Source organism: Brachyistius frenatus, unplaced genomic scaffold (assembly GCF_029030835.1).
Source record: "Brachyistius frenatus isolate BFR_SWC_R1_liver_20210118 unplaced genomic scaffold, ASM2903083v1 Contig_89, whole genome shotgun sequence".
In the NCBI taxonomy this organism is placed as follows: domain Eukaryota; kingdom Metazoa; phylum Chordata; class Actinopteri; family Embiotocidae; genus Brachyistius; species Brachyistius frenatus.
Window position 1 is genome coordinate 923,290 of NW_027210688.1, and position 15,900 is coordinate 939,189.

Below are 15,900 nucleotides of genomic sequence, written 5' to 3' on the forward strand. Positions count from 1 at the left end.
GGAGTTAAAGAATCGATATATAAAAATCTCTTGATGGTATAATCTCTGTCCCTGAGTGTCCCAGTGTAAATACAGACAGGATTTTGACTCTTGGAGTTTCTGCACAAACAGATCGGAGCAGACTCTCCTCGGGTCAGTACAGTTTACACAAACAGTGTAACAGCAAACAGCCGGACGTCGGTGTTATTCTCGGATAAATCAGGACGGACAGACGGTTTCTGAGAAGTTTCATCATCTCTCAGGTCTTATCTTATCTTATCTTATCTGTGACACCGCTCAATAAATATCAAGCTTTTAGGTGATGTAGATGAATAAGTTGAGATATGAAAGCACTGCTTGAACAACAGAATACTGAAAATACCAAATGTTCACATTGAGGAACATTATTCTTAAATTGTTGCACTATTTACCCACTCAGTCTTTCACAAGCATCTTCACCGCTTTTTATTTCATACCCAATCATGTTACTGATCTGTTGCCAGGTAACCTAATTAGTGATGACATTTTCCACCAGATGTTTATTTGTCTCTGTCCCAACTTTTTTTTTTAAAAACGTGTTTCTGCCATCAAATAAAAAAATGAGCATATATTCATCTATATATAATCAAACTATCAAACTTGATTTTATATTCTTCTCTTATTGTTCATGTAAATGACGGAAGGCCGAAGACAAAGTACAACAACTAAAAATCAATCAGTTGACTGAAATCACTCAACACACTTCATCTCTTAACTCTGCCTGAGAGGAACCATCCATGTCAACCACACCTGTCCTCACCGACCAATCAGCAGCCAGAATCAGCTCACCCCCCCCCTCCCACACACACACACATCAGACTCACTGCAGGGTTCAAGGAGACACACAGAACATGTTCACTTATATAGCAGAGATGTTGTGTGTTTTATGTTAATATAAAAACCTGACATCAGCAGCGTCACCGTGACAACCAGACTCGGGGGTGTTACGCAGGTCGACTTTTGACCTCAGTTGCCGCCGACAACAGTCAGCGTGAGTCAGTCTCTGAAATGTGAGACAGAAAACATCATCAGCAGTTTTCATCGCTGCAGTGTGGAGCCGCCAAGCCCGACCTGAACCCTGAAAAAACAGACCTTGTTGTTTGTCCCCATAAAGAGACAAATGTCCCCCCATGGGTTGGTGTACATTCAAGTTTAGGTCTCACACACACACACACACACACACACACACACACACACACACACACACACACACACACACACACACACACACACACACACACACACACACACACACACACACACACACACACACACACAGCATGATGCACCACATCAAAGTTTGTTGCAGGATTTCTTCCTTTTCCTTTCTTATGAGGAGCTGTGACGGGTCGTCCTGCAGGGACACGGTGGACGAAACAGACGAGCTGTGGTGTAGATCGCATCTTTCATGACAGGGAAACCCCGTCAAACGTGCAGTTTAGGATTTCAGGATGTGTATTTTTATTTTTTGCCGTCGTCCTGTTACAGAAACCGTTGACATCCGCCAACCGGGAGACATCAAAGTTATCATGTTTTGTACTTTGCCATTTTTTTAAAAACACTTTTTCAAACTGACCACAGATACAACTGTCTAATAATAATATCTAAATCTACGACAGATGTGATGTTTCTTTGATTGTTGAAATACTTTTGAGTTTGTTACAGATAAGAAACGATGACTGAAAGTGTTTCTTTTCATTATTTGTTCCTGAAATTGAAACAGAAAGTAAAATACAACATATAAATGTGAAAATATAGATGTGAAGTTTCTGATAAAAGCAGGTTTTTCATCATTTAGATTATCAAGAATAAATGATGTTAATGAATGTTGAGACATTTCAGTTTCCAGCTCACAGAAAGAGTTACAGGCAAAAGAGAACAGAGATAATTAAGCCTTAAGAAGAAGGAGCATCTGGAGATTTTCTCTTTTTTTTTTTTTTCAGTTTTCAGATGATGAATAAAAGGAGATAACTGAGCAAACATAGATTTTTATTTTGGGAGGGGGGGGGAGGAGAAAAAAAAACAAGGAAAAAAACCCACCTGTTTGCTGTTTTTTTCTGTTGCAGTTCAAACTCGACCCGGCTGCTTTTTTCTGGTAAATTTCCACACAGTGTTAAAAAGTTGCATCTGTGTTATCAGCGTCTTATCGCAGGGTGGAGTGTGGGAGGAGGAAGAGGAGGAGGAGGGGAGGAAGAGGAGGAGGAGGGAGGAGCAGGGGGAGGGGGTGTCCCTTACATTGACTCTGAAACATGAACTCTTGTGGTTTGGTGGAGATCATGTGTTCACACATGAGTTAACCTTCTGACGTCCTGAGTCGCCCTTCAGCTTTTTATTGAACCTGAATGATGCTGGTGAGAAAATATTCCATCCAGGTTTAATGAGGATATTTTCTTTGGCATGCAGCGTTTTTATCCACATTTTTAATTAAATTCAGCCCAGAAAATGTATTAAAATTGAAAATAAAGTCAGCAAAGTACAAGATTGAGGTGCTTGTGTTGAGGATTTCCTTTTTTTCTTCATATTTGACTCGTTGGCTGTCTTCATCTCTGTGTTTCTTCCAGGTGCTCTCGGTTTAGGTATTATGTGATATTATAATCTCGAAGCTGACTGTTTGTTCTTAATAGTTAACAGACGGTTCAGAAGCAAATGTCCCTCCAGGAAGTAATAATGGTAATAATAATAAATCTTTACTTTAAAAATTAAACCAGACGGGCCTGAATGGAGAGCAAATTTCTGTTACATGCAGAGAGGTGCAGGTGGAAAGAGAAAACACAACGTTGATGACATGTAATGGTTTCGTATCAATAAATGTTGAAATGATCCAACGCCTCAGCAAAAATCTAGAATTCATAGAAACAGAATAAATAAAACTGAAAACAGATTTATAGACCAGGACTTTGTTTTTTGTTCTCTCTGCTCCCTGTAATCATCTCACGTCACCTCAGATCGACCTGCTGTCCCTGTAAATATACATTAATAGGCTTTTAATAATCTAATAGTGGCATCTATAATTAAGAGTTTAGTCCTCTCACCTTCAACTAGATTACAAAAAATGAAAACATTACAAATATATATAAAAAAGAAAGAGATAAGAGTAGAAATAGCTGAATAAATATGTCCAGTATTGTGCAAAGAGCAGCAGATACTTTTAAATGAATATCCTACTTTAACTTTTCCTTGTAAAATGGACTGTTTATAAACTAATGTGTATTTTTCCCGCCACTGATAAACAGTCACGAAACATTTCCTGCTGACTTCCACAGACTGTATTTAAAGCCCGTGAGGATATCACTGTCTAACATTACAGCTGTTCCTCTCGGGTTCACGTTTCTCTGTTGCTCTTCTCTCCTCATGGCTCATTTCCATGACGGCGGTGATAGGCTGCACGGCTGCTGAGTGCTCGCACCTGATTGGCCGGAAGTTCTGCCCCGCAGGTTGAAACTCCGCTCTGATTGGTCGCTCGTGTCAACCTGCTGCGCTTATCTGCATAAATACTCTTCCAATCTTTTTTTCTTTCTTCTCAGAAACCCGCGTGACCGATAACTTTATCAAACAAACCCGCAGCCGGTTTGTTTGTGCTCGTCACGGAGACGGAGACGCACCGCGCGAGGACAGCTTTGGAGGTTTTTGGGGGTTTTTTGTGCCGGTGACTGGATGAGAGGCAGCGGGCTGAAGTTTGGGCTGAAGTTTGGGCTGAAGTTTGGGCTGAGCTGAAAGATGCAGACCTCGAAGAGTTTTCGTGTGGATGACTTCATCGCAGGATGGATCGGCGGTGAGTGACAGCTGCCTTTCACTGGATCTGTGCGCGGGTGTCGGTGGCTTTGGCTGCATGCATGTCATCGGCTTCTCCTTACTGCATGTTAGTTTGGATTAAATCCGTTTTTGCAGCGGAGGAACACTCCTGCAGCCTCACGTCCAATTAGAGAGGGTCTGCAGAGAAAACTCCCACCACCCTCCGTTTTCACCATACTCACAAATAAACACTTTCCTCCATTGTTTACCTAAAATAAACTGGTGTTTCAACGCGTCACCTCCTGCAGACACGCTGTCAGTCACTGTCTCTGCACCGTTTATTATGTAGAAGTTTGTTTTAAAGCTGTTACAGGCCCGGCCGCTAGGGGCGCTGCTGCTGCATCACCTCAGTTGCACGAACAGAATCGAAAGTAGGCCTCCAATAGTCTGATTGCTGAGATCATGTTGTTGTCTGTTTATCAGCATCTCTTTTAAAATAGAATTATAAAAGTGTTGTGTTGATTCATTATAAAAAGAAAACGCACACAAGTCAAAGTAAAGTGCTGCACGTAAAAGTGAAATGGAAAAGTTTCAAACTGTGAAAAGAAACCAAAAAGGTCAAATTTAATCTCCATTAATACAAAACTTTAACTGTTTCTGATTCTTGATGTCTGTGTTGCTAAGTTGATATTAAGCAGATGGTTTTTCAGTAATGTCAAATCTAAATTTAGGGGGGAAAAAAGACTAAAATCCAGCAAAGAAAATGTAAAAGAACAACAACAGTAAAGCTGAATCCATTCAAAACCTTTCAAAATAAAAGACAGAAAATGAAAAATGTAATATTTCAATGAACCAGTGAGATAATTTTAACTTTTTGTTCTGCTGTTTCCATTCAAAAGATTTTTTTTTTTTTGTTATCTAACAATTTCTTCTGACTCGTGACTGTCTGTTGAAAGGTGAAGTCTCTTTCTGCAGCAACATCAAAAAAACAAAGTTGTTTAGAATTAAAAAAAAAAAAAAAAAACAGGCTCCTGGTCACATGACTGCATGTGCACAGCCTCCAAGCAAAAAAAATGGTTTTATGGTTTCACGGTTCTCAGCAGATTAACGTTCGGACAAAAGTTTACAAGAAAACATGAAGCCCGGCAGTTGTGGTGTTTTTCTGGGGGTCCTTGTCAATACATTGTGTTCACACACACACACACACACACACACACACACACACACACACACACACACACACACACACACACACACACACACAGCCCAGAGAGCGACAGGAACAGTTAATAAGGGCACAATATCCTGTTCGCTCGGGGCCCCCAAGGACTCGAATCTCTGCAGAAACACACGGAGAGCACGAGCCGACCGTTTAGTGTCGATGCATCTTCCATCCGTCTGAAATATCTGTTGCACAAAAAGCTCGTCGTCTGCTTTGCTATTTTTTTTTGGTTTTTTTCCTTCTTCTTCTGGTATTTCATGTTTGTTTGTCTCCCTCTGGGCTGCAGGAGCCTCCAGTGTGGTTGTTGGTCATCCCCTGGATACAGTCAAGGTATTCAAGACCCGCAGCGTGGTTTCACTGCACCGTATTACAGTCTGAGAAGAACTTCTTCATTTACTCTGGAAAACTGACTTTAGTGGTGAAAAGAAGAAAGAAAATCCATCTGACACGTTTTATTCTTTTATATGGAGAACTGGACCTAAAGTTTTAAAGTTTAAAACGCTGAGTGAGACGGTTTCCTTCAACATCAGCAGCTAAAAGATCAAGAGGGCAGAACTAATCAGAGTTTTAGGCTGATAACATTTTGTTCTGTTTTATACTAATAAAACAAATTTTGGAAAAACGACTTCCTGTCTGTGGTTTAAATTCTGACTGGTTGTGTTTTTTTCTTGCAGACGCGGCTGCAGGCGGGAAAAAACTACAAGAACACGCTGCACTGCATCCTCACCATCTACAGGAAGGAGACGGTGAAGCTTCGGTTTCTTTTTTACTGCACCGATTCAAAGACATGTCGCGTGTTTGAAAATCATACTTTTATATACATGACAAGAAGAAGTATCTGATGACTGACGTTGTTTTAAAGGTGTTCGCGAACACAAAGCGGACATTTTGGACGGTCTTTAAATGTGTCTGTTGACGCTGTGTTTTAAACCGATGATTGCGTCTATATGTTTAATTAAATTCAGATTTAAGGAGTGTTTTAAAGATAAACTTCGTCTTGTTGTCTGGATGGAGAAAACCTTTTTTTTTTTTTTTTTTTTAATTATTTCATTCTGACATTGTTGTTGTTGTTGTTGTTGTTTGCTTTTGTTTCTCCAACTATCTGGTTCCACTTATATAATTATCTGGTGGGTTTTTTGTGGCCGTTTTTTCTCAGCAAAAAATGTTCTGGTCAGAAGAAGAATCTGTCGCAGCTCAAACTAAACGTGAACCACATGAGCATCATGTATGGAAACAGAAGTTGTTCAAACGACCTGAAGTTTCATTCCGTCTGATAAAACATAGACAGTGTTCGTTCTTGTGATTTTATTTTGTAACTTTTTAAACATTATAACTGCAGTTTCAGCGCTTCAGGCCGGCTCATTTTGTTCCTGCTGGAGGACAGCTTGTGTTTTAGTTTCAACATGTGTCTCCTCAATCTCTCTTTGTTTATTTTTGGATTAACATAAATCATTTTAGTGACTTTCTTCTGTGTTTTTTTTTTTCAGGCCATGGGCTTCTTTAAGGGCATGTCCTTCCCGCTGGCCAGCATTACCGTCTATAACTCGGCCGTATTTGGCTTCTTCAGCAACACTCAGAGACTCATAAGCAAGTATCGCTATGGCGACGGGCGGCATCCCTGCAGCATGTTGGACCTGACCGTGGCCAGTATGCTGACCGGACTGATGTCGGTGGGCCTCGGGGCGCCGGTGGATCTGGTCAAGATCCGACTGCAGATGCAGACGCAGATGGTTCTCGCAGGTAGATATATCCGGGTTTGTTTGTTTGTTTTTTTGTTTGTTTAGATTTTTGTTTTTTTCCCTCTTGTGCAGCCAAAAATAAGGTAAACAATCCGACTGTTGGTGTTTTTTAGCTTTTTCTCCGTCTGGTTTTCTGTCACATTGTTGACACAGTCCCACACAAACAGTGATCTTGTGATGGTGCCTTAAAGTGTAATACCAGCGAGTGCCACTAGAGGTCGGCTCCAAAAAGCCTCCGGCTCCATAGACTCCCATTCAACTTGTCTCATCAAATCCAAAGTGAATAAAATGTGTCCATCAGTTATCTCGGTGTTGTTAGCTAAAGTCACTCCTTCTTCTTAGTTTTCTGGAGGTCCATCTGAAAATAATCCCTCATTCATTAGAAAAGAAGATTCAAGAAGACCTGTTTTTGGGGGCGTGTCTGTTTGATTGACAGGCCTGTGGTGCAGTCAGGTTACAGCTATCACTTCATTTTGTGGACAATTCGTGCCTAAAGATTGCTTCCATGAATCAGACACAATAAAGCAATAAAACTGAGGTCAGAGCAGGTCGACCGTAAGATGAAACATCACGTGACACATTTATCGCCTTTTATGTGTTTACAATGAATTACATCATGTAATTACTTCTGTTTGGTTCATCTACTTACTCAGACACAGTTCAGCCTTGACTTTTATTACGGCTGGACTCTTTTTATGAAGGTGCAAAGTGGCAGGAAGTTCAGTCAGAATCAGGAAACTGTTGGTTTTTGGTCTGCTTTTTTTTTTTTTTTTTTTTATATAAATGAAGTCGTTTTAACTGCTGAAATTACGAGAATTTTGCAAAATTGCAAGCTATGCAAATATTGCAGAAATTGGTTTAATTTAGTTACTGCGATTCCATTTCATTTTCTCAAGATTAGCCTTCGGTATGAACGGGCTCACAGCTGGATTTGGTGTTTTACTCCTTCTCTCCAGAGAACCTGCACCTCGCCGGCAACGTACCGAGCGGCACCAACATCCCCCTTCGCTCCGTCGACATCCCCAACCAGCCGCTCTACCGGGGCCCCATCCACTGCATCAGCAGCATCCTGCAGGCCGAGGGCCTCCAGGGTCTGTACCGGGGGGCCGGGGCCATGATCCTGAGGGACGTCCCCGGGTACACGCTCTACTTCCTCCCGTACAGCATCTTCTGCAACCTGCTGAAGCCGGACGCCACGTCGAGCCCTCATCCCTGTTCCATCTGGCTCGCCGGAGGTCTGGCAGGTAAACGATGTCCCGGCTTTAACGTCACCGACTCTCTTATTAGTTTAGCGTCTTCACCGACAGCTCCGAGTTGAGTGGCAGGTCACGAAAGTTTTTTTCTGAAATGTGGTTCCTCTTTCTTTAGTTTCTTTCGGTTGCTGCAATGTTTTTTTTTTTTGACCGACAGTGTGTTGATATGTTGATTTAACCTCGAATGTGTTCACAAGTCCACATTTCTAAATTTTGGACAACTATTGGCAGAAATGAAATATATAATATTCATAATTAGGATTTTGTCTTTCAAGCTTGAAAGGGATGTTCAGCTGGTTGCTGTCTGCATTCTCACCACTAGGTGCCACTAAAATCCTGTAACTGCTCCTTTAATTGGTTTGGATGTGTTTTTTGAGTTATCAAGTAACGGTTGTGAAGTAAAGATAAATACAAATATTTTACTTAAATTACATCCAGAAACTAAATAGATTCTGCAGTTACTTGAGTCTTTCCTTTCCATCTCTGACCGGCGTCATCGTCCTGCTGCTGTTCTGACCTCGCAGCATTACAGGCACTTTATCAGCAGGCACTTTCTTTATGGCAGGAAATGTGATGCTCGCTCCATAAAGGTGTGAGACAAATACATGCAACCTTATCTTTTGGTACGATGACCTCATTTTCAGACAGTAAAATGAAAAGAAATTAACATGTGGAAACATAAAAAAAAAAAAATCTGAAACCCCTGAGGGAGATTTTCTTTTGAAGGAAACCTCGTCTTTGGCAGGAAGAGACGTGTAAAACTTGTAGCCGACCGCACGGCTCGGTCTGAGTGAACGTGAGCTGAGGGGAAACATGTGGAGGCGTTTGGCTCCAGCAGGCCGACCTCCAGATGCCGGCCGGCCGGCCGGCCAGCGGTGAACACGTGACGGAGCTAAAATCAGCTGCGAGCCATAAATACGAGGTCTGCATGGTTTTTTGTTTAGTCCTCTATCGGGCTCTGAATGTGAAGCTCGATGCCAAACTGAACCTCAAACTCAGGACAGAGTCCAGAATAATCGACTGCAGCTCTGAACTGTAACTGAAGCGTGTTAATGGAGGAGTTTTATACTGGTTCTTCCTTCCTTTTAAACGTCCTGTAAAATAATCTTTTCAATCATAAACTCCTTCTTAATGAAGAAATGTTTTAACATTTTCTAAAAGCATTTTTTTCATGTTTTCCCTCCCAGTCTACAAATAATAGACGTCACTAAAGTTCTCGATCTCTAATTAGCCAGTAAAATAGTCTGAATTATCCGAGGTGAAGCTTTGTTCCTCGTGTTTTCTCAACTTTACTGCCGGTACTTTTTCCGCTCGTGACGCCGTCTGAATGAATATATGACTCTTTGGCTTTTAATGAGCACCTGAATGCACCGTTCTGCTTTTTGTTTTGTTTGTGAAGTTAAAGTGTCTCGTTTGAGAGTTTGGAGCTGAAAGTTCGGATCTTCTGAAGTATTAATCTTTTTAAAGGATCCCGACCCTGAAAGTCAGAGTTTCCGAGATTCTTGTGGTCCTTTAAAAAAACAAACAAATGAAGCTTCAAATGTGTTCAAGATTTCATTATTTGTGCCCTATCATTGCGGTTTGTACTTCTTCCTTGTTTGATTCTGTATAATCCAACTCTCTGAATCACCTGAACGCAGCGCGCCTCGAACCAGAATACCCGTCTCACACCTGCCAGACTGAAACCTAACGGACGTCCCTCCTCTTCCTCAGGCTCCATCTCCTGGGTGACGGCCACGCCGGCGGATGTGGTGAAGAGTCGGCTGCAGGCGGACGCTCAGCTGCAGAGGAAGTACCGCGGGATTCTCCACTGCATCGTCCACAGCTACAGGACGGAGGGAATGCAGGTGAGCGATGACATCACAATAACCATCAATCATAACAGTGGTGAAGTTCAACCTTTCTAGTTTACAAACTTATCACGTTCAGCGATGTTTATTCTTTCTCCCTAAAATCAGACAAATTTAATCTCTCGTCTTTCAGCCAAAAGATCCTGAGACCAGAGACGCTGAGATTTACACACTTTATCAGCGCAAATAATCGATTTCTGGTGGAAAAACTCCTGAAGCAGATGTTAAAATTGTAGTTTCAAAATATAACAGTGAGATTTATTGTGTTATTGTTTTCATCTTTAAACTGGCCGTTAATCTCTGATTGGATTTGAAATTTTATATAAAGTTTACAGAAAGATTACTTCTTAAAATCAGGAGGTAACGTTAAACACACATGCCCCGCCTCCTCCTCCTCCTCCTCCTCCTCCTCCTTCACAGGAAACAGATGGTTTTATCGTCTGATGGTGAAACTCTAGGATACAGTGAAACCCCGTCGGGGGGGCGAGCCACATTCCCAGAAGTCGAGTTCCCTCGAAAACGTGACGGGCCGGCGGCCAATCAGAGCTCAGCGTCCGCACGGGGAACGATCATATTTCGACTGCAGCAGCTGAGGCGTCGCATCGACACAAACGGCTTTAAAAAACAACAACAACAAAAAACAAGAAACTCCTCAGCCGAGAGAGAATTTATTTCAGACACTTAAAGTTGAGTTATGAAGAATTCAGCTGTCGTCACAAATCCTGAAACGGGAAGCGATGCGGGTGAACGTGTTTTTCTTTGAGTTGTTTCCCTCTGGAGAGTTTTTTTTCCACGGAGGTTATATCAGGAGACTATTTCCTCCACATCATGCGTCCAAGTTCATACTGTTCATGAGGTCAAAGGTCGCAAATATGTAAACAAACCATCCCGACGTCTGACCTGAAGACCGTCGGTTGTTCTGAGAACGTGGACTCGTGCGACCCGGCGGATCGATGCGTCGGGTTATTGCAGGTCAGAGTCCCTCCGAGCTAAAATGACCATGAACGCTGTGTTCTTTAACAGGGAGGACGCGTCGCGTTCGAGCTGTCGTTGCATCTAAAAAAGAGTCGTTGCCGTGGAGATGTTCCACCGTGTGTAAAGCTGGTTTCAGGGTGTCAAATTGTCCTAATTTTTAAAGGACAAGTGGAAGAAAAGAAACACGAGAAATAAATCAAGATAAGGACGCAGCTGAATCTATAACGGAGATAAAACCCTCGAGTCCTGACATCACCATCGCCGTGAGGTTGCCAGGCAACCAGCGGCAGCACTCGCCGAACAACTTGTTTTTTGGGTTATATATATATATTATTTATTTTTTAACTTTTCTGTTTTTAGCACATTTTGAATAAAAACAATAAATGTACAATATGAAAGAATTAAAGCACTTCGGCTCAAATTCAGACCAAAGGTTTACGACATTATTAGTAACATCGGAGCTTTTTTTTTTTTTTTTTTTTTTTAACTCTGACAAATAGAAATCAAATAGAAATCAAATTAAAAGCCAACTTTTCTGTGTTCAGGTTTTCTTCCGCGGAGCGTCCGTGAACGCCATCCGAGGCTTCCCGATGAGCGCCACCATGTTCCTGACCTACGAACTCTCGCTGCAGTTCTTCAGGAGTCGTTAGGACGAAGGACGTCTTTTTAACGGTGACGGATCGCTAGACGTTTTATACAAGCTGGAAGTCGGCTGCTTTTAGAAGAAAATATTTTAGCTCCGCTGAACACTCAGATTTGGTCCGTCGGTGATTTTTAATTTCAGTTGTTCTGTTGAATAATAAGAATTAAGGACCCCAAAGTCATCCATGTGTTCCTGAGCAGAGACAAACAGTTTACAGATACTAAATATGTTTATTTCTGGTCTCCCACGGCACGTTTTATATATTTGTCGCTTTTACTTCGTTGCTCCGACGTGCTGACGGATGGTTGGTCGTCAGCAGTAACTCGCATAAATGAATATCGCTCCGTACTTGAACTTAGAGCAAACGTAATGCGACATTTACCTTTTTTTTTTTAGCTTTCCAGCTGAGATTGAGGCTTTAATTTCACTTAATTCTGACTCTTAATCTTCTTTTATTTGTGTTTGGCGACCGGTAAAAATCGTCCTCACACACTGCTAGTCGCTAAAAAAGTATGATCGCCCTGAAGCTAACGGGGAACATACGGATGACTTTGTCAATATTCTCATTATTTGATTGATTGTTTGATATAAATTGACCAAAGAGCTCCGTGTGTTCCTTCATGGTCGTTTTTTTGGGGGGGAAACTGTTTCTGTAGCAGTTTCACCTGAACAACAGAGACCACCATCATCATCATCACCATCATCACCATCATCATCATCATCATCACCATCATCATCACCATCATCATCATCATCGAGACCATGTGGGTCAACCTGTAACAAAAAACCCAGTTAGCATGTATTAGGTGGTTTGCAGGACAGAAGTTGAGTTACCGAGACGAATATTTTGGTTTGATGTGACGCAAACATGTAAAAATAACAACAACTACTTTTCAGCCGAGTTTCTGAGACATTTCGACGTCTTTCTCCCTGCGAATCATCAAACCGGTGGTTTTTGCTCGTCGACTGGCCTTTTATGGAGTTATTTATCAAGAAAAAGGGAACGTGACATTTTCAATACAAACACGAGTCTTAAATTTAACGTGTTGCTTGTTGACTTCAGATTTGTTTGTTTCAGTTTAGTTTTTGTAATCAAAATGAGACAAATGTCACTTTTCACATTTAATTCATGCAGATACAGTTTTTGAAAATTCCCTTATATTTAAAACTAGTTTGCAATTAATGTTCTGCTCTAATGTTGCACGCTGTTGAAAATGACATCTGTTTGTGCGTCCGACCGTGGAGTTAATTTCTAACTTCACGTTAGCAAACTTTTCTCAGTTATAATTAAAATAGCCGCAACACATTAAATCTTCGACAGTTATACTGTTTTTAATTTCTCATTTTAGCATTAAACTTGTGCATCATCAGCTTTAAATACTGTTATGCTGCTTTTTTTCTTTAAAAAAACAAAAAAAATACTAAACCAAACTTCACAGAACGGATACTTTTATTTTTTTGAGTGAATATCTTCGCCTGCCTAATAGTTATATTTTTAATAGCTCTCTGACTTATGTAAATATCTGTAAATATTAAAGACGGTGGAGACACAAGTTTCTTATTGTACATAAACAAATAAAGCTTTTAAACACATCTGTCCCCTCGTCTGAATCTTGTGACCTCTCATGTGACCTCTTGTCCACCACTGCTTTAAGATAACAACTGGTTTAGCAGATAAACACTCGATGATGTCACAGCAGGAGTTGATTTCCATGTAACTGATGGGGTGGGGGTGGAGGTGGGGTGGGGGGCGGAGCCTGAAGTCGACCCTCCTGACTGCACTCTGCTGATAAGAGCCCGAAGCGCCGAGGTTACCGTTATAACCACAGTGAACAGGGTGTTGTTTATTTTCAGCTGCACTGGCCACGTAATATCACACGATGCCCACTAGGGGGCAGCATTGAACCACAAAATAACGCAGCAGCTGTTCGTAACCTTGGTTACACGTCTGCTCGTCCAAAGGAGTTCAGTACCAGATGCGGAAAACTGCAGACAACAAAACATTAGAAAATATTTTATCATTGGTCAGACTTTTTATGTTGATTACACATTTTTAATTGAACAGTTAAAATAATTTTACCAGAATTATTAATGATTTTAACGGCATTTTTTTCTGTCATTCCTTCAGATATCATTTTCTATTGCTGCATGCTGATTAAACAGGGAAAGAAAGTTTTTGTTCATGTACCAAAAAAAGCGGGAAAATACTAAAACTGGTGATATATTGTCATTCAGGGAACTACAACGCCCCCTGGTGCACAATGACTGTAACAAGAAAGAAGTTCTTTCAATTAAAAAATGTCTGCAAAATATCTGAAAGTATAGTTTTATCAAATTTAAAGGGGTTTTAGTTCTTTTTAATTCAAAAATAATCTAGCTGTAATATTTTAATGTTACTTTCAGTTTGTTGTTATTGTTAGAGGTTTGAAGGGTCACTGGCAGTATTGTTTTAATTGTGGTGCAAATGTTAAGAAAATATTGCATAAAGCTTAAATGTGTGGCACTGAGAAGTTTATTTATTTTATTTATGTGTTGTCTCTGTTCTTAAGTATTTTAATTTATTTTAAATTACATTTGAACATGTTTTTATGTGAATCCCTGGAAGCATTTTAAGCTTAATTCCTCATTTAATCTTTCTTTTAAGAAACATTTGATTTTCATCTGATCTGGACTCTGAATTTGATTTATGATTGTTATGATTTAATGGACATTGTTTTGTGATGTTTGTTATTTATTTAGGAATCATGAACATTTAATTTGATGACTGTTTTTGCTTAAACATAACAAATCTTTGATGAAAATGAAAACGATGTTTTGTTGTTATGTTTACTTTCAGCCTTTTTGTAGTGAGGTTATAAAGCTATCCGGACGATCTCTCCAACTGGTTTTATATTTACAATTCTTAATTGGACAGGGTAGCATTTTGATTATCTTCCTGTCTGGAGCCCAACTATTATTTGAATTACTCTGAGGATAAAACCACAACTTCAACCAGGTGAAGGACATGAACATCCAGCCTGAAACTCACAGCTGTAATTTCTACCCATTAGTGCCGCAGGAGTTCATTCAAACGAGACTCTTATTGTGTAAACGCTGCAAGAATATACAAAACGACTAGTTTTCATTTAGTTTGATGACTTTTTTCGTCTTGCATTTCCTGAAAGCTTTTCATTAAACCAACCTTTATGTTTTTCACATTTTCAGAAGAACAAAACGTAGAACTGTAATTCTCCCTCAGCTCTATTTGTTTTGAGGCTTTGAGCAAAAACAGTAGAAAAGTAATTATACCTACTTCATGATACACAGTGTACATATCCCTCAGAAAAACAGGCTGAAAGAACACACACAATTACACAACCTATATTCTTGGCATTTCCGGTGTCCCCGTTAAATGTGAGCATTAGCTGAACTAAACAGCTAATCTCCCGCTCGCTCTCTCTCCACATGTAAATGCCTCGTGGTGAGTTATTGTTCCTCAGGAGGCAGAACAAAAACACTGAAGCACTTCTGTTGCCGTTTGTCATTCAAAAACCCTTTAACGAGAGAAAGTCTTTTGGTCTGTAGAAATTACAGACAGCCCACACAGACTAATCTGTGTACGCGGGTCTTTCATTCGGGATTAACAAGACTGAAAAACAGCAAATCCCTGTTGGTAATTCAGCTGTTACAGACCGCTGGCAGAGGCGGCGGCGAGGAGAAGGCCGGAGTCACAGGACACGACGGCAGGAGACGGTGTGAATGTATGCAAATATAAGAGAGTGAAAACATAACCGCCTGCCAGCTGTGCAACTCAATGTCTCCTTTCTGAAAATAAATAAAATATACAAACTAGAATCTGTGCTGGATGAAAGCGTAACCATGATATCGAGATTATATATTGTAGTAATGTGTCCTCCAAGAAGTCATACTATAGTATGTTCTCCAAAATGTGAAATAAATGTCATAATATAATATATAATTTGTAATGTTTGACATTGACGTTTAATGACATCCTGTAGTTTGGCTTCGCAGTCAGAAAGTCATGCGTTCGATTCCAGCTGGAAGCAATATATGTATTCTTCCAAAAAAAAAAAAAAGTATTACTGATATGTACTTTTTTGTCCAAAAAAAAAAAAATTTAAGACTATAGTATGTCGTCTAAAATATGAAGACAAACTCATACCATAGTATGTCGTCCAAAATGTCATACTATAGTATGACATTTTTTTTGGTCCAAAAAAACTTAATATCGTATATCATCTAAAATATGAAGACAAAGTCATCCAAAACATCGTACTTTAGTATGACTTTTTTTTCGTCTAAAAAAATCTAGACGACTTTAGACGACGACAATATGTCGTCTAAAATATGAAGAAAAATTCACCATAGAATGTCGTCCAAAATGTCATACTATAGTATATCTATAACTTAAGACAATAGTATGTTGTCTAAAATATGAAGACAAAGTCGTACCATAGTATGTCGTACA

At 40.2% G+C, this 15,900-nt stretch overlaps 1 protein-coding gene across 2 annotated transcripts; it reads left to right on the plus strand.

Annotated features, from left to right (window-relative positions):
* Positions 1-3,559: 3,559 nt before the first annotated feature.
* Positions 3,560-13,942, plus strand: slc25a48 (solute carrier family 25 member 48). 2 transcript variants are annotated; one of them, XM_069710091.1, is made up of 7 exons: positions 3,560-3,790; positions 5,259-5,302; positions 5,647-5,718; positions 6,460-6,712; positions 7,668-7,955; positions 9,678-9,811; positions 13,561-13,942. In XM_069710091.1, exons 1-7 carry the CDS (start codon positions 3,736-3,738, stop codon positions 13,585-13,587), a joined length of 873 nt encoding a protein of 290 aa, XP_069566192.1. In that variant the 5' UTR covers positions 3,560-3,735; the 3' UTR covers positions 13,588-13,942. The 2 variants fall into 2 exon arrangements, with proteins under 2 accessions (XP_069566192.1, XP_069566191.1); XM_069710090.1 differs by lacking the exon at positions 13,561-13,942 and adding an exon at positions 11,335-13,025.
* The last annotated feature ends 1,958 nt before the right edge of the window (positions 13,943-15,900 follow it).

Coding starts and splice junctions, on each gene's coding strand:
- slc25a48 (XM_069710090.1), top strand. CDS start 3,736: ATGCAGACCTCGAAGAGTTTTCGTGTGGATGACTTCATCGCAGGATGG. Junction 3,791..5,258: donor CATCGCAGGATGGATCGGCG/GTGAGTGACAGC, acceptor TCTGGGCTGCAG/GAGCCTCCAGTGTGGTTGTT. Junction 9,812..11,334: donor ACAGGACGGAGGGAATGCAG/GTGAGCGATGAC, acceptor TTCTGTGTTCAG/GTTTTCTTCCGCGGAGCGTC.